The sequence below is a fragment of the Gigantopelta aegis genome, chromosome 14 (genome assembly GCF_016097555.1).
Source record: "Gigantopelta aegis isolate Gae_Host chromosome 14, Gae_host_genome, whole genome shotgun sequence".
Taxonomy (NCBI): domain Eukaryota; kingdom Metazoa; phylum Mollusca; class Gastropoda; order Neomphalida; family Peltospiridae; genus Gigantopelta; species Gigantopelta aegis.
Genome location: NC_054712.1, coordinates 15781883 through 15801936, shown reverse-complemented (window position 1 = coordinate 15801936; position 20054 = coordinate 15781883). Strand labels below are relative to the sequence as shown.

At 35.1% G+C, this 20054-nt stretch overlaps 1 protein-coding gene across 1 annotated transcript in view; it reads right to left on the bottom strand.

Annotated features, from left to right (window-relative positions):
- The window catches only part of LOC121388472 (serine/threonine-protein kinase PRP4 homolog), a 50227-nt gene that overhangs the window by 12536 nt on the left and 17637 nt on the right, over positions 1-20054 (bottom strand). The window contains exons 9-13 of the mRNA XM_041519821.1: positions 12013-12160; positions 9375-9512; positions 6159-6427; positions 3738-3976; positions 746-1157 (exon numbers count right to left, since the gene is read on the bottom strand). Of these exons, the coding sequence (XP_041375755.1) occupies positions 954-1157; positions 3738-3976; positions 6159-6427; positions 9375-9512; positions 12013-12160 (998 nt within the window). The 3' untranslated portion in view covers positions 746-953. The remainder of the gene's footprint in view (positions 1-745; positions 1158-3737; positions 3977-6158; positions 6428-9374; positions 9513-12012; positions 12161-20054) is intronic.

Here is a 20054-nt window from a genome sequence, read left to right as displayed (position 1 = left end):
AAAAACTGATATGTACACACAAACATGATTCACGTAAAGGTTAACTTTATAACAAAGCCAAGTTAAAACCAGACGAAAGATGTTTTACAGAGTTGTATTTCCAATAAAGGTTATTTCAAATTGTAATAAGAATTATTAAAAATCCTGCATTAAAATAGCTTTTTGGCTAAGAGGAAAATAATACCCTAGAATAGTGATTAATTAGTGAGAATTTCCCCCTGATTAGAGTTGTTTAATGACATACTGAAGATGCTCCCAAAGACGTCATACAATGAACAAGCATTCTGAGAGTACTGCTAAAGCAATACATGTCCCCTACCGGGCACAACAAACTTCAAGGGCCAGAACTCTGTCAAAAATGTGAAAATCCATATGAAAGTCAAACTTGATCTGTAACAGTACATGGTAAAGCTATACACAAAATTTCAGCTCAATATCTAGAGGCAGTATGAATTTTTTCTTCAGAAAACTATATGTGGGACAGATGGACATACAGACAGAAGGACAGAGATGAAACCTATAGTCCCCTCCGGTTGGACCGGTATGGGATTAATAATAATGTTGTTTTTGTTTTCAAATAATTTTTTTAACTTAGGTATTTGTTAGGATGATTTGCAATGGTGACGTGAAAGCAAAATTAAGAATAACACCTTTTTTTACTCGTTATTAATAATACAAATTAGACAGTAAAATAAATTTAAATCATGTAGCTTATAGTTAATATAAATTTTATTATAAGGTTAACCTTCATAATATCCTCAATCAGTGTTAACCGTCAATAACACAGAATGAATGATGAACATAATGTCACTGATATAGATCTACATACTGTAAAGTATGTCCAACACAACCAACCCTCATTTCAGTTTCTACTTGCATGTAAAAACACAAGTGAATGTAACGAGTGTAAAAAGCACTGGTCTGTGACCCTCTGTGTCAAACCAGCAGCAGAATTAGATCTTTTCTTGCATGAATGGGTGTGACAGCGCCATGTTGAGACTGATTCGCTTGGACGGGTCGAGCATCAGAGTCCGATCCAGCAAGTCCTTCAGTTGAGTGAGCTTGCGGAGCTGCTCTTCAGGAAGACGCTGGTAGCCAACCATTTCCGCTAGCAGGTCCTTCGTAGAGTTTATGTTATTAAGAACGGTCACCTTTTCCTGAAAGCATGTTAACATGACATGTATATGAAAGCTTTTTAACAACAATACCTGTTATTAAGAACTGTCACCTTTTCCTGAAAGCATGTTAACATAACATCAGGGTTCCTGCCACAGGGTAAAACGGGTATAGCGTCATACCCAAAATGTTTTGCCGATTTTTTTTTTTTAAGTTAACCTTTTGACAAAAATTAATTATTCTTATCATTACTGTATGATTTTTTGAACCCTAACCCTAAACTGAACCCTAATCCTAAACTGAACCCTAATCCTAAACTGAACCCTAATCCTAAACTTAACCCTAACCCTAAACTGAACCCTAATCCTAAACGTAACCCATTTTCTTGCTGGGGGAGGCTTCCCATACTTCTTGTTGACTCTGGTTGCATTCAATTCCATAGCGCCATAACCACAAATTTCTTTCTGGCAGAAACACCAAATAAGGATATTTGGTCTGGGCTGATAAAAATTATCAACCGAATAACTATAACGCATAGGGCACTAGCTGAGGTTTCTGTAAGGGCTTGCGACTTTCTCAAACATTTGTCAAACGCTGCAATACCTGAGCACTACTGTAACAGCTATTGGATGTCTAACCTACATGCATGGTGGAAGGAAAGAATGTTTTATTTAACGACACATCCAACACATTTTAATTACAGATATATGGCATCGGACACATGGTTAAGAACCACACAAATAATGAGAATGAAAACTCGCTTCCATTAAGACAATGGTCTACTCTTTCTATTTAGCAGCAAGGGATCTTTTATATGTAGCATCCCAGACAGGATAGTACATACCATGGCCTTTGTTACACCAGTCGGCACTTGAAGGAATGAAAAATAGCCCAAAGGGTCCTCAGATGGGAATTGATCTTAGACTAACAGCACATCATGTCAGCACTTTACCACTGGGCTAGGAGAAAGAGAGGAAACCCAATGCCACCACATAAGCTACTTCTAATAATAGCAAATGGATCTTTTATAGGCACTTTCCCATAGCCAGGATAGTACATACCATAGCCTTTGATGTACCAATTGTCAGACACTAAATCGAACAGGATAGAAACTAGTCCATAGAGGGTAATTGATCATGCAAGAGATTACACCTCAGATGAGACACGAGATAGCTGATTTTATTACCCATATGGTTAAAAATATCTTGGTACATATCAAAGTGATGCATGCCAAGTGGGACATAACACTTTGATGTCATTGACTGGCACTCTACAACCTAACAGGAATATCAACCAAACAAGTCGAGTGATATAAATTAAGATCGATTATGGGTAATAAATAGGATATTAAACTTGCTACCATTTCTTATCATGTTTATGATCCTTAAGAAATTATTACCATTGTCACTCGCTAAAGCTCGTGACAAATGAAAATTATTTCACTCGGGACATAAACATGATAGGAAATGAAAGCTCGTTTAATATCTTATAATTATGTGTCACTGAACTAAAGTCTAACAGAAACATAGGTAAAAAGAAATATAAGTTTACTTGCACAGTGTTGCTTCATCCATCTCACAGTGATCATTTCATTTTGATCAGCAACAACTGCTAATCAAGTGAAAAATGATTAATAACGACTAGTTAACATTTTAGACTGGTGTACTGCTCTTTCCAACGTGTGACACAATACAGAACAAACTGTTCTTTGCCTCATAATACAGTAACCTGTAGCTACATTGGTCACAAAACCCAACTGAGTTACAACAAAATGCTCATTTTATATATAAAATCTACTATTATAGTTTTATGGGTCATGCCACATTGCCATTGTATTAAGGTCGACGACATTCACTTTTTGCACCCTTGTTTTGGCTGCATATACAATAAATAGCAATGGTAATTTTTTATGAGATATATTTGACAAAAGGTACTTTTTTATTTCTTTTATCTTTTAAAACTTAAACTTAACATTTTGTCTGCAATTATGAAAAATTAAAACATATCAATCTGTGTAACAGCGTTGTCTGCTTGTTATAGAATATTGAAAGGGGTAGTAGAGCAGTTTTATTTTAATGTGGAGAAGCATTTAATAATACAGCTAATTTCAAATTTGAATGACATCAGTATTCCAATAACGTCACTTTGCATCTCCTTACAATAACTACAAACTGAATACATAACGTTTCCGTTTTAAGAACCCTAGAAAAATTTCAATTGTAATATGTTTGTTTGAACATTAATATAATGCACTTGAATGTGTTTGAAGAAAATCTTGTGATTAAAAAATTGTACATTTTACAAAATATGGATTTCAAGGGAAATTATGTTAAGATACGTTAGATTTATTGTGTACAAAACAGGGCTAGCTCTGGCACTTGCCAAATTCGCCAACTGTGAATTTTGAAAGCAATTGCCAAATTTTATTTTAGCTTGGCGAAATAGTGTCATGTAATAATTGATATTTTTGCAAAATAACTGGGTTTGTGCAATTTTTGAAGTTTCATAGAAAATTTGGCGAAATGTTCTGCTAGCCCTGCCAAATTAAAACAAGGGTGTGAAGAGTGACTGTCATCAACCTTAAGATCCAAGTTGAGAGATAATGAAACATGTTTACTTACACGCTGTGTCACTTTATCGACCTCGTGGTACAGGAAGTTGTAGCCTGGGTCGAAGTGCTGATCCTTGAACATTCCTTTTCGAATCATCTTGTTGGGAATCTTACCCTTAACATCCATCATGAACTTGAGCATTTCGTTGTTCGACTGTCCCGCAAAGAGGATCTTGCCAGTGTACAGCTCATAGATGGTGCACCCTACAGACCACAGGTCTATATTGTGGTCATAACCCATCCCAAGAACTGAAACAGCAACATGGATTATAATATTATCACAGGTCTATATTGTGGTCATAGCCCATCCTGAGAACTGAAACAGCAACATGGATTACACTATGACAGGTCTATATTGTGGTCATAGCCCATCCCGAGAACTGAAACAGCAACATGGATTACACTATGACAGGTCTATATTGTAGTCATAACCTATCCCGAGAACTGAAACAGCAACATGGATTACATTATGACAGGTCTATATTGTGGTCATAGCCCATCCCGAGAACTGAAACAGCAACATGGATTACGCTATGACAGGTCTATATTGTGATCATAGCCCATCTCGAGAACTGAAACAGCAACATAGATTACATTATCACAGACCACAGGTCTATATTGTGATCATAGCCCATCCCGAGAACTGAAACAGCAACATAGATTACATTATCACAGACCACAGGTCTATATTGTGGTCATAGCCCACCCCGAGAACTGAAACAGCAACATAGATTACATTATCACAGACCACAGGTCTATATTGTGGTCATAGCCCACCCCGAGAACTGAAACAGCAACATAGATTACATTATCACAGACCACAGGTCTATATTGTGGTCATAGCCCACCCCGAGAACTGAAACAGCAACACAGATTACATTATCACAGACCACAGGTCTATATTGTGGTCATAGCCCACCCCGAGAACTGAAACAGCAACATAGATTACATTATCACAGACCACAGGTCTATATTGTGGTCATAGCCCATCTCGAGAACTGAAACAGTAATATAGATTACATTATGACAGGTCTTTATTGTGGTCACTGCCCATCCCGAGAACTGAAACAGCAACATGGATTACACTATGACAGGTCTTTATTGTGGTCATAGCCCATCTCGAGAACTCAAACAGCAACATGGATTACACTATGACAGGTCTTTATTGTGGTCATAGCCCATCTCGAGAACTGAAACAGCAACATGGATTACACTATGACAGGTCTTTATTGTGGTCATAGCCCATCTCAAGAACTGAAACAGTAATATAGATTACATTATGACAGGTCTTTATTGTGGTCACTGCCCATCCCGAGAACTCAAACAGCAACATGGATTACACTATGACAGGTCTTTATTGTGGTCATAGCCCATCTCGAGAACTGAAACAGCAACATGGATTACACTATGACAGGTCTTTATTGTGGTCATAGCCCATCTCGAGAACTGAAACAGTAATATAGATTACATTATGACAGGTCTTTATTGTGGTCACTGCCCATCCCGAGAACTGAAACAGCAACATGGATTACACTATGACAGGTCTTTATTGTGGTCATAGCCCATCTCGAGAACTGAAACAGCAACATGGATTACACTATGACAGGTCTTTATTGTGGTCATAGCCCATCTCGAGAACTGAAACAGCAACATGGATTACACTATGACAGGTCTTTATTGTGGTCATAGCCCATCTCGAGAACTGAAACAGCAACATGGATTACACTATGACAGGTCTATATTGTGGTCATAGCCCATCCCAAGAACTCAAACAGCAACATAGATTACATTATGACAGGTCTATATTGTGGTCACTGCCCATCCCGAGAACTGAAACAGCAACATGGATTACACTATGACAGGTCTTTATTGTGGTCATTGCCCATCCCGAGAACTGAAACAGCAACATGGATTACACTATGACAGGTCTATATTGTGGTCATAGCCCATCCCGAGAACTCAAACAGCAACATGGATTACCCTATGACAGGTCTATATGGTGGTCATAGCCCATTATTTGCTACAGTACAACCTAGACAGAAGTGTTCACATTCACTGTGGGGCCATTCCATGGTACCTAATGATTTAAGCCAGGACATGACATTCTGACTCTTATGATCTCCTTCACTAAAAATTATTTTTTAAATAGAAATGCAGTTTTATCATTTATACTCATTACATATAGTAGTATAAGCATGTCAAGCCTGATGCTTATAAAACTTTTAGAGTCTATACTCGAGACTCTAATAGAGTCTGAGACACTAATGTCATGACAATGCCATACTAATTGTATGCGTGTGACGTCATTAGAGATTGAGTCTGGACTCTAAAATTTTATAAGCACGGACCCAGGTCTAATTTAGTTTTTTGTAAACAATTAATTGACTTATAAAGTGAAAAGTAAAATATGCCAGGACATGGTGAGACTCACTGATTTCTGGCGCCCTGTAGAAGCGACTGACGAGGTAGGGCGTGATGTCGTTCTCAGAGACGTGGGACGCCGACCCAAAATCACACAGCTTCAGCAGCAGCTTCGAATCGTTCACGAGGATGTTGTCCGGCTTGATGTCTGCGTGCAGGATGGATGCGCGTCGCAGCAGCTTGAGCGCCAGGAACAGCTGCTGGGTGTACGACCGCACAGCCTTGATGTGCAAGCCAATGTCCTTGCCATACTTCTTCAACACTTCGCGAAGATTCATGCTGTAAGGGTAGGCATTTCACGATTGTTAAACATGTAGTCTCGAAGTTTAAAGTGTCATATTTTGTTATTTTTACACTTATTTTTGATAAGAACTAAACATTAATAATCAATCATCAGAGTTCGAGATACTAACAGTATCCCGATAACCCGGGGATACCAGAATTTAATTTTGGATACCAGACTTCAATTTTGGATACCAGACTTCAAGAACTCAGTATCCCACCGGGACGCCATATAATGTTGTTGGGTTTTTTAATCCTGCGTTTTTAGTTTTCACTAAAACAATGAAAGTCGTCATTTATTGGTAAGTTAAGTAAAAGTATTTTCGAGCTCATACCCAGTCTAATGCTATGCCATAACAATACCCCCCCCCCCCCCCCCCCCCCCAACTTGTACCCAGTCTAATGCTACACTGGAGCAATAGCGGCATAGCAATAGACTGGGAACCGCTAAGTCGCTATTGTTTTTGTTGGATGTTTTCTCCCTTCAAATTTTATTTGAGATATGGATTCCACATCTGCAGAAAATTGATACAGGTAAATTTATCATTAGTAATGTCAGAAACACTTATAGATTACTGCTAAATATTAATTTATGTCAGTATTACTCAAAAATAGATGAAACAAATCTTTTTACTGATTCCGTTTGATTGCGAATATCACAAATTCTGTGATTTCGATTGCGACATAGCAATAGACTGGGAATGAGAACATTGTCGTCAAAGTTTGTTACGATGTTATTTATGAATTTCATTGTTATTTATGAATTTCATTTAAGTGGGATACTAAATTCTCAGGTGGGATACCAGATTTGGAAATGTTAGTATCCAACTGGGATACTGCCCAAAAGTTTTAATCTCGAACACTGCAATCCCACATACATTTGGTATAATCTCTGTTTAAAGTTTGTTTTGTTTAACGACACCACTAGAGCACATTAATTTATTTATCATCGGCTACTGGATGTCAAACATTTAGTAAATTCAACAAATAGTCTTAGAGAGGAAACCCGCTACATTTTTCCATTAGTGGCAAGGGATCTTTTATATGCACCATCCCACAGACAGGACAGTACGTGCCAATAACCTTTAATATACCAATCGTGGTACTCTGGCTGAAACGAGGATTATTAAAGATGTACATGTACTCTCAAAGTTTTAAGTGTCATATTTTGTTATTTTTACATTTATTTGAGATAATAACTAAAGATTAATAATCAATGCCACATACATTTGGTATAATCTCTGTATAATTAACTCAAAAACATCAAAATTCTGTGTGTTGCTACCCACTTAAGCAGTGGTTTCCTCAGGAATCCTTGAGGAAAAATAAACAAGAGGCCCACAGACCTAAACGGTCACTTATTTGAGATATATTGTTGACCTCACCTCATGAATACATTTTTGGGGGGGGGGGGCCCAGAGAGCAGAATGTTTGTCCATAGGTCAAGGAAGCAATAACACTAAAACTTCAAACTTTATTTCGAATCACTTTTGCTCAATGAGACAACTTGCCCATATAAAATGACATCATTAGTTATGATATTCCCTGACAATGTAATTTTTACGTGCATCAAGAATTGAACTAACTGCCGTTGCTACACCTGGACCAATGGGATGATGTTATGTTGTAATGAATGTAACGGAAATGTTTTATTTAACGACGCACTCAACACATTTTATTTACGGTTATATGGCATCAGACATATGGTTAAGGACCACACAGATTTTGAGAGGAAACCCGCTGTCGCCACATAGGCTACTCTTTTACGACAGGCAGCAAGGGATCTTTTATTTGCACTTCCCACAGGCAGGATAGCACAAACCATGGCCTTTGTTGAACCAGTTGTGGATCACTAGTCGGTGCAAGTGGTTTACACCTACCTATTGAGCCTTGCGGAGCACTCACTCAGGGTTTGGAGTCAGTATCTGGATTAAAAAACCCATGCCTCGACTGGGATCCGAACCCAGTACCTACCAGCCTGTAGACCGATGGCTAACCACGACGCCGGTACATTTGAAAAAGGCTTCATACAGCAAAATAGACTTTCAGTCATGTTTATTTGCTACTTTAAAAAACAAATTGCCGTAGTGGGGCTCATTATTGTCATCAGTGGGACGTTTCACCCACGGCAGGTTTTTTTTTAAATTGCCATAGGTAACAAATTCTAAATTTCGAGCCCTGTAGTCCCTTATGCCTGTAGTCTTTCAAGATCAATATCTCCAGCAATTACATGCTTAGTAAAGTCCTGTATGCCAGTTACCAATAGACATAAATGTATCATAAACACATGTCGAGTAATCTTATTATATGAAAGGTACCAGTAAAATATGTTCAGTCACAGTGATGACGAATGGTATCATTAAAATATGTGATGGGGTTATTTAAGGCAGTGATGTTACAAAGATCGATTATAATCGAAAATTTATCAGTTTGGCTCTACCGATTTAATGATCGATTATAAACATCCATAATCGATTGTGTGGGGAAATGTTAATTGCAACTGTAACCCCAATTTAGATGCTAGAATTGATTTAAATATGTTGGGGTTAGTGTTTATTTTCATGTCTACATAAATAAAAAGATATATTAAATAGTTATTAAAAGTAAAATGTACCATGTGTAGGGTCCAGATCCCGGTGAACACGGCAATAGGTACATGACCCTTATTATTCAAATCCTTTTTATGTTCATATAATTCTAACCGATTGTGTAATCGAAAGTGAAAACCGATTATAACCGATGATCGATGATGAAATTACAATCGATTCCCAACATTAATTTAAGGAAGTGTCAATTCCCTCTAAAATATGGTAGATTAATCCACGTTGTTGAGGTTCATATCTTGTTTTAAACATCAAGGGTAATGTTTGCGGAAAGCAGAACAAGCTTCATTAATATCATCGCACAACTGCATACAAAAAGAACTGAAAAAATCAGTCTTTACCTGAGACTTTCAAAAACCAAACAGAGATGGTTTTTATGAAAGAAATGTCTATAAAGACGAAGACAATGAAACTTGTCATCTGGGTCAGCATCATTTAGCTTGCGCAGAAATTCAAGTTCTTTCAACCCTGTCTTGTGCCTGAAATAGAAAAACAAACCATGTCCAATACACGAAAAATTCAAGGTTTAAAATGCTCCAAATCAACATACATGTACCTTGTTTGTTTTAGCTAAGGAGGCAAATGTGGCAAGAAACACGAATTAAAACACATATATGCAGGCAAACTTTACCTCTATGTTGAAGAGAATCGATCAGTACTGTGTCTAAAATAAACACACTATCCTAACTCCAATACCATATAGTGTTTTAGTACACTTATGATATTAAACTAACATGTCAATGATCAGTACAAACGCTATAGAAAAACCCCGATACCCCTATTCAATAGCAGGTCGCAGTGTTTCCAATAGGCTCATCGGTTTTCTTCTTGAAGCATTTGTACTAGTCAACATCATGCAAGTTTGCTTTACATGCCGTAGTTTAAGAAAAAATACCTTTAGATACATAATTTCACTCTCTTTATAAGCTATAAAAAAATCAGGTGATAATAGCAAGAAATAACAATGTAAATAAAGTAACACTGCTTCACGACATCATACGGCTCAGTCCATGATGTCATTCGAGTATAGAACGAAAAAGGTTAATAAAAAAATCTTTCCAAATTCCTTCCTTTGTTTGTTCCAAGATAAACATAATAAATTACTCAAAGTTTGTTAAGAATCATGAATTCCAGATTGTTCAGCCTTAATGTGTTCAACATTAATCACCATATTATTTAGTTAACACTTATGTGCAATAGTTAAATGTTCAATGAATGGAACCTCGACAGGAAAATAGCTACATGTACAAGATATAGAATGAACTCATGTGTGAGAACTCGTATCATCATCTCACAGTAGATAGCCACAAGTAAAGTTTGTTTTGTTTCACAACACCACTAGAGCACATTGATTATTAATCATTGGCTATCAAACATTTGGTAATCTTGACATATAGTCTTAAGAGAGGAAACCTGCTACGTTTTTCCATTGGTAGCAAGGGATCTTTTATATGCACCATCCCAGACATATACCATGGCCTTTGATATACCAGTCATGGTGCACTGCCAAGAGAGAGAAATAGCCTAATGGGCCCACCTACCAGGATCGATCCTAGACAGACCGTGCATCAAGCGAGCATTTTACCATTGGGCTACAGATAAAGATGTTTGACTGTATATAAATATTATCTTTTTGCTAACCAGTTACTTAAATTTCATGGTTCATACAGCCACTCACCACTAAAATTCAAGGCCTTTTCAAGGCTTTTTCAAGTCAGCAAAAACCTTTTTCAAGGCTCCTTACATATGTGACTTGAGTGCACTTTTGCCCATTTTAGATAAATCCAACGTTTTCTTGCAACATGAACACATCGCCTTTCTATTGTCCAATTTGCATTCTCTAACCCAGTCATATTCGGATAACCACTAGCGGTTAAAACTGGTTTTCTCCATTTTTACAAGTAGTACCTATATTTGAAACAGGAAAACTGGCTTCTGTTGCCGCCATTTGCATACATGCTTTTGGCATGTTACGGCACAGAAATTACCGACTGTCAAAGGGAAATAACTCTTTATTTCATACCATGCAAAACAATATCGTCATCGATTTTAAAGTAATTTTTCATAGCTAACAACTGTTTATTTGTGGATTATTATTTTTAAATATATCAAATAATATTAATAGTAAGTGTATTAAAATATATAATTCACTACATATGATTATCTACTAAATTCAAGGGCTTTTCAAGGCCAAACTACAATATTCAAGGCCTTTTCAAGGCAATTTTCCGTTTCAAGACCTTTTCAAGACTGCACCTCAAATTCATTCCAGCCAGTGCACCAGTTTTACTGTTATCCTGTCTGTGGGATGATGCATATAACAGATCCCTTCCTACTAATGGAAAAATGTAGTGGGTTTCCTCTCTAAGACTATATGTCAGAATTATCAAATGTTTGACATCCAATAGCCGATGATTAATAAATCAATGTGCTGTAGTGGTGTCATTAAAGAAAACAAACATTTATTAAACTTTACTACAGGTTCCAATGTCTTCTGTCTAGTCAATATCAACTCACATCATTTCATGGTTACGGATAATCTAGTCAATATCAACTCACATGATTTCATTGTTATGGATAATATAGTCAATACTGACTCACATCATTTCATGGTTACGGATAATCTAGTCAATATCAACTCACATGATTTCATTGTTATGGATAATATAGTCAATATTGACTCACATCATTTCATGTTTACGGATAATCTAGTCAATATCAACTCACATGATTTTATTGTTATGGATAATATAGTCACTATTGACTCACATCATTTCATGGTTACAGATAATCTAGTCAATATCAACTCACATGATTTCATTGTTATGGATAATATAGTCAATACTGACTCACATCATTTCATGGTTACGGATAATCTAGTCAATATCAACTCACATCATTTCATTGTTATGGATAATATAGTCAATACTGACTCACATCATTTCATGGTTACGAATAATCTAGTTAATATCAACTCACATCATTTCATTGTTACGGATAATCTTGATGGCCACTTCCGAGTTGCCCCGGGCTGCGTCGCGCGCCCTCACCACATTACTGAAAACACCTTGTCCGGTGAAACCATAGACCGAATAACGCTTCTCCAGCACTTCTCCAATACGCACTCCTAAAACAAAATAATACACATTAAAAAGAGGGGGTAAAACAATACATTAAGAGAGACGTGAATAGTAGTTAGCATGCAAGTAAATTTTAGATTCCAAATACATAAGAGAAAGACAAATTAGATACAAGACATGGTTACTGTATATCGTTGTCTGTTGGTCAATAGTGTGGACAGCTCAGAAGACAGAGTCGGAGAAATCGACAAACAGGGTCTAAACAGACTGAAATTGTGGTAGAAACTGGAAAGTTTTTTTTATATATTAAGATACTGAAAATGATAGTAGGAGGGTGATAGATGAAAAAAATGAATTAAAGTGTGAGCCAGTTTTCACGGGAGTTGAACCACTGTCGTCAGCTTGATTCTCCAGCAGCTTATCCACTAGAACAATGAGCTCACTTTGGTGAATGCACTAGATACGGTATACAGTATCTTAACTTAATATGAATTGTTGAATGCACTAGATGCGGTATACAGTGTCTTAATATGAATTGGTGAATGCACTAGATATGGTATACAGTGTCTTAATATGAATTGTTGAAAGCACTAGATATAGTATACAGTGTCTTAATATGAATGGTTGAATGCACTAGATACAGTATACAGTGTCTTAATATGAATGGTTGAATGCACTAGATACGGTATACAGTGTCTTAATATGAATTGTTGAATGCACTAGATACAGTATACAGTGTCTTAATATGAATTGTTGAATGCACTAGATACGGTATACAGTGTCTTAATATGAATGGTTGAATGCACTAGATACAGTATACAGTGTCTTAATATGAATGGTTGAATGCACTAGATACGGTATACAGTGTCTTAATATGAATTGTTGAATGCACTAGATACAGTATACAGTGTCTTAATATGAATGGTTGAATGCACTAGATATGGTATACAGTGTCTTAATATGAATGGTTGAATGCACTAGATATGGTATACAGTGTCTTAATATGAATGGTTGAATGCACTAGATACAGTATACAGTGTCTTAATATGAATGGTTGAATGCACTAGATACAGTATACAGTGTCTTAATATGAATGGTTGAATGCACTAGATATGGTATACAGTGTCTTAATATGAATGGTTGAATGCACTAGATGCGGTATACAGTGTCTTAAAGGAGACCGGACACCAAAAGACATGTAGTGTGTAATGGATTAAGTTAGCGTCAAAGACCGCATTACTCTTAACGCCTGGCTCGTTGCGAGGCACCAGTCAGCTGCACGTCTTAGGTTTGGGGTAAAAACAGAAGTGGGCGGGATTATGCATAGATCTGAACGAAAGCGAGGCAATACGTCATCGGTGAGAGTTACCAAGCAATACCGGTACACGTGTTGATTCTTTAGTTGTGCCTTTTAGTCGTCTTTTTTTTTGGGGTCTCCAGGTTTATCGGAAATTTAATTTACAAGAAAATTAGTGTTATTATATATTGTCGACGTAATTATATGATGGTTAACTGCGCAGTGTTTAACTGTAACAGTAACAGCAATGCATTCCAAGAAATGGTCAACATCATGGTTTCGATTTCCAAAAAAACGAAAGTCGTTTTAAAACATGGACGCATTATTGTCGTCGAACGGGCTTTACACCAACTAAATACAGCAGGTTATGTATGGTACATTTACAATGTGAAAATTAAAACAAGTATGTACTTAAGATATACATTAAATAAAGGTATTGCAATTTGTTAACATACGGATATTTAAACTTCACATTTATTTACCTATAATTACCAAATTAATTTTCACCGACAGCCCATAACGACTCCATACTAACGTCTCTTTATCTAGTTGGTTTGTTAACCTTATAACAAAACACCTTCAAAACATGAATTATTACGTTGGTTAACAATGTTTATAGTCAGTTCAGTATGTTGTCATTAAAATTAAAATGCTAACACTTTGGCAGGAACAACATATGTACTGTGGCCAGAAGGAATGATGGTTAATTAGTTTTAAAGCTAATGTCGATTATTAAAGCATAATAAAATTGTACTTTTCAATGCTTTCTGTATATCATATTAAAAATACTCTACACCAAATAATTATTTTAATATCCTGGGTTTCTGCCAGAGGGTGCGAAGGGTAAACTTACACGTATGTACTAAAAAATCTCAGAAGTTATATATATATATATATATATATATATATATATATATATATATATATATATATATAATGTTTTATTTTTTCGATAGATTATAGTAACATAATTGCTGTTTAAAATTTTTATAAAAGTGCATGAAATAAAATGTTTAATAAAAAACCCATTTCAAACCTATAACCACCGAATATACTCCTTTGAATATATTTAGTTTCTTCAGTTTTCCTCTCATCGATGACGTCACGGGTCTAGCTCATCAATTGTCGACAGTTTCCGGCAAACATCGGAGATCGGCGAAAAAAACACCCCAACCAAGACTGGCACGCTTAACTTAGTCAATAAGGGGAGCGCGGTAGTTGCGTGTTGTGGTTTATGACGGCAAACAATTCATTACGCTGTATATATGGTTTGGTGTCCGGTCTCCTTTAACTTAATATGAATTGGTTAATGCACTAGATGTGATATACAGCGTCTTAACTTAATATGAATTGGTTAATGCAATAGATGTGGTATACAGCGTCTTAACTTAATATGAATTGGTTAATGCAATAGATGTGGTATACAGCGTCTTAACTTAATATGAATTGGTTAATGCAATAGATGTGGTATACAGCGTCTTAACTTAATATGAATTGGTTAATGCAATAGATGTGGTATACAGCGTCTTAACTTAATATGAATTGGTTAATGCAATAGATGTGGTATACAGCGTCTTAACTTAATATGAATTGGTTAATGCAATAGATGTGGTATACAGCGTCTTAACTTAATATGAATTGGTTAATGCAATAGATGTGGTATACAGCGTCTTAACTTAATATGAATTGGTTAATGCAATAGATGTGGTATACAGCGTCTTAACTTAATATGAATTGGTTAATGCACTAGGTGTGGTATACAGCGTCTTAACGTAATATGAATTGTTGAATGCACTAGATGTGGTATACAGCGTCTTAACTTAATATGAATTGGTTAATGCACTAGGTATGGTATACAGCGTCTTAACTTAATATGAATTGGTTAATGCAATAGATATGGTATACAGCGTCTTAACTTAATATGAATTGGTTAATGCACTAGGTGTGGTATACAGCGTCTTAACTTAATATGAAATGGTAAATGCACTAGATGTGGTATACAGTGTCTTAACTTAATATGAATTGGTTAATGCAATAGATGTGGTATTGTAATGAACCATGTTTTTATCCATTTAACTTTTCTGTCCTAGTTTCTTTTTTTAGTTGTAATTTTATTTTGTTATATTCTCTATTTCTTCTGTATTAACTATACTAATCACTGTTTACTAACTGAATAATACTGCTGGGATAAAAACATGGAATTCATTGTTGTTAAGATAAAATTTTAAGTAGGGTAATATTTAAAGGTTTTACGGTAATTTAACAGGAAGTAAAATATATATATGTTTATTTGTATTTTCTTTTAATTAATTTTTTTAATTTTGTTAAGTGGATACACTATTGTAGTAATAATAGAATATTTTGGTGAATTTTAGGCGTAATTGTTATGGGTAATAATTTTTATATGATTGTTTATTTGGGATGAACCAATGAGATACGATTTCGTCCTCGTGTTGCCCGTGTGGTCAAACTTGGAACTTTACTTTCTGATGTGTTTTCATAGGGTCAACACGTAAGTTATTATGGTTTGGGTAAAATTAATGTTTTAGGGGGTGTTAAAGCCTAGATTTTAGAGTTTCTTTCTCTCTCTCTCTCCGTTTCCATATGCTTTATTACTGGCTATGGGGTTAATCGTTGTACATTGTTAGTAAAAGAATTGTTGTCATTTTGTTGGTTGTGCATGGGGGTGCACGCCATTTATTTTTCTTGGAAATATTATTTCTAAACATGCAGACAAATTTTAGTTATTTGTTTTCCGATATGTTTATTTGAGGTTTGGGAGGTGTAGTGAACTCCGTGATAATTCGGCTTTCAAACCAATTGTTGAATTTCTATGTGGGATATTCACATTTGCAATAGGGGCTGTTGCGGAAATTAATTGTAACATGGAAGAATTGTAGTTTTGGGATTTTGGTGTAAATCATCTTTCAAATCAAATTGATAGTTTCCGATAGGGACTAATTTATTTGTAATAGGAGTTGTAGCCTAAATTACCGATATTATAAGTTTTCATGTAGACCGGTGTTTTATTTGGTATGGAACTTTCAAATAAGTATATTTGTCGGAAATCTCAGGGTAATATTATTGTATAACTTGTCAAATGTCCACAGTATTTTGTTAAGAGCTCTTTGTCTTTGTGTTGAATAAATGTTTTAAAATTGTTGTGTTTTGGTTAACCTTGTGGCAGGTCGTTAGATTACTGGACAGACCATTATTATAAAATGTATTAAGTTGTAGAACCTTTTGGAAGTCCACAACCGAAAGGGGTGGCCGGACCTGGCGTGGGAATTTATCCTTTTTGTAAACACCGAGTCACATGATTTCAAGTGAACTCTGGGTTTCGTTTCAGTATACAGTGTCTTAACTTAATATGAATTGGTTAATGCACTAGATATGGTATACAGCGTCTTAACTTAATATGAATTGGTTAATGCAATAGATCTGGTATACAGCGTCTTAACTTAATATGAATTGGTTAATGCACTAGATATGGTATACAGCGTCTTAACTTAATATGAATTGGTTAATGCACTAGATATGGTATACAGCGTCTTAACTTAATATGAATTGGTTAATGCAATAGATCTGGTATACAGCGTCTTAACTTAATATGAATTGGTTAATGCAATAGATCTGGTATACAGTGTCTTAACTTAATATGAATTGGTTAATGCACTAGGTATGGTATACAGTGTCTTAACTTAATATGAATTGGTTAATGCACTAGGTATGGTATACAGTGTCTTAACTTAATATGAATTGTTGAATGCACTAGGTATGGTATACAGTGTCTTAACTTAATATGAATTGTTGAATGCACTAGGTATGGTATACAGTGTCTTAACTTAATATGAATTGGTTAATGCACTAGATATGGTATACAGTGTCTTAACTTAATATGAATTGGTTAATGCACTAGGTATGGTATACAGCGTCTTAACTTAATATGAATTGGTTAATGCACTAGATATGGTATACAGCGTCTTAACTTAATATGAATTGTTGAATGCACTAGATATGGTATACAGCGTCTTAACTTAATATGAATTGGTTAATGCACTAGGTATGGTATACAGCGTCTTAACTTAATATGAATTGGTTAATGCACTAGGTGTGGTATACAGCGTCTTAACTTAATATGAATTGTTGAATGCACTAGATGTGGTATACAGCGTCTTAACTTAATATGAATTGGTTAATGCACTAGGTATGGTATACAGCGTCTTAACTTAATATGAATTGGTTAATGCAATAGATATGGTATACAGCGGCTTAACTTAATATGAATTGGTTAATGCACTAGGTGTGGTATACAGCGTCTTAACTTAATATGAAATGGTAAATGCACTAGATGTGGTATACAGCGTCTTAACTTAATATGAATTGGTTAATGCAATAGATGTGGTATACAGTGTCTTAACTTAATATGAATTGGTTAATGCACTAGATATGGTATACAGCGTCTTAACTTAATATGAATTGGTTAATGCAATAGATCTGGTATACAGCGTCTTAACTTAATATGAATTGGTTAATGCACTAGATATGGTATACAGCGTCTTAACTTAATATGAATTGGTTAATGCAATAGATATGGTATACAGCGTCTTAACTTAATATGAATTGGTTAATGCAATAGATCTGGTATACAGCGTCTTAACTTAATATGAATTGGTTAATGCAATAGATCTGGTATACAGCGTCTTAACTTAATATGAATTGGTTAATGCAATAGATGTGGTATACAGCGTCTTAACTTAATATGAATTGGTTAATGCAATAGATGTGGTATACAGCGTCTTAACTTAATATGAATTGGTTAATGCACTAGATGTGGTATACAGCGTCTTAACTTAATATGAATTGGTTAATGCACTAGATATGGTATACAGCGTCTTAACTTAATATGAATTGGTTAATGCACTAGATATGGTATACAGCGTCTTAACTTAATATGAATTGTTGAATGCACTAGGTATGGTATACAGCGTCTTAACTTAATATGAATTGTTGAATGCACTAGGTATGGTATACAGCGTCTTAACTTAATATGAATTGGTTAATGCACTAGATATGGTATACAGTGTCTTAACTTAATATGAATTGGTTAATGCACTAGGTATGGTATACAGCGTCTTAACTTAATATGAATTGGTTAATGCACTAGATATGGTATACAGCGTCTTAACTTAATATGAATTGGTTAATGCACTAGATATGGTATACAGCGTCTTAACTTAATATGAATTGTTGAATGCACTAGATATGGTATACAGCGTCTTAACTTAATATGAATTGTTGAATGCACTAGATATGGTATACAGCGTCTTAACTTAATATGAATTGGTTAATGCACTAGATGTGGTATACAGCGTCTTAACTTAATATGAATTGTTGAATGCACTAGATATGGTATACAGCGTCTTAACTTAATATGAATTGTTGAATGCACTAGATATGGTATACAGTGTCTTAACTTAATATGAATTGTTGAATGCACTAGGTATGGTATACAGTGTCTTAACTTAATATGAATTGTTGAATGCACTAGGTATGGTATACAGTGTCTTAACTTAATATGAATTGGTTAATGCACTAGGTATGGTATACAGTGTCTTAACTTAATATGAATTGGTTAATGCACTAGATATGGTATACAGTGTCTTAACTTAATATGAATTGGTTAATGCACTAGGTATGGTATACAGCGTCTTAACTTAATATGAATTGGTTAATGCACTAGATATGGTATACAGCGTCTTAACTTAATATGAATTGTTGAATGCACTAGATATGGTATACAGTGTCTTAACTTAATATGAATTGTTGAATGCACTAGGTATGGTATACAGCATCTTAACTTAATATGAATTGGTTAATGCACTAGATATGGTATACAGCGTCTTAACTTAATATGAATTGGTTAATGCACTAGATATGGTATACAGCGTCTTAACTTAATATGAATTGGTTAATGCACTAGATGTGGTATACAGCGTCTTAACTTAATATGAATTGGTGAATGCACTAGATGTGGTATACAGCGTCTTAACTTAATATGAATTGGTTAATGCAATAGATCTGGTATACAGCGTCTTAACTTAATATGAATTGGTTAATGCAATAGATCTGGTATACAGCGTCTTAACTTAATATGAATTGGTTAATGCAATAGATGTGGTATACAGCGTCTTAACTTAATATGAATTGGTTAATGCAATAGATGTGGTATACAGCGTCTTAACTTAATATGAATTGGTTAATGCACTAGATATGGTATACAGCGTCTTAACTTAATATGAAATTGGTTAATGCACTAGATATGGTATACAGTGTCTTAACTTAATATGAATTGTTGAATGCACTAGGTATGGTATACAGTGTCTTAACTTAATATGAATTGGTTAATGCACTAGATATGGTATACAGCGTCTTAACTTAATATGAATTGGTTAATGCACTAGATATGGTATACAGCGTCTTAACTTAATATGAATTGGTGAATGCACTAGATATGGTATACAGTGTCTTAACTTAATATGAATTGTTGAATGCACTAGGTATGGTATACAGTGTCTTAACTTAATATGAATTGGTTAATGCACTAGATATGGTATACAGTGTCTTAACTTAATATGAATTGG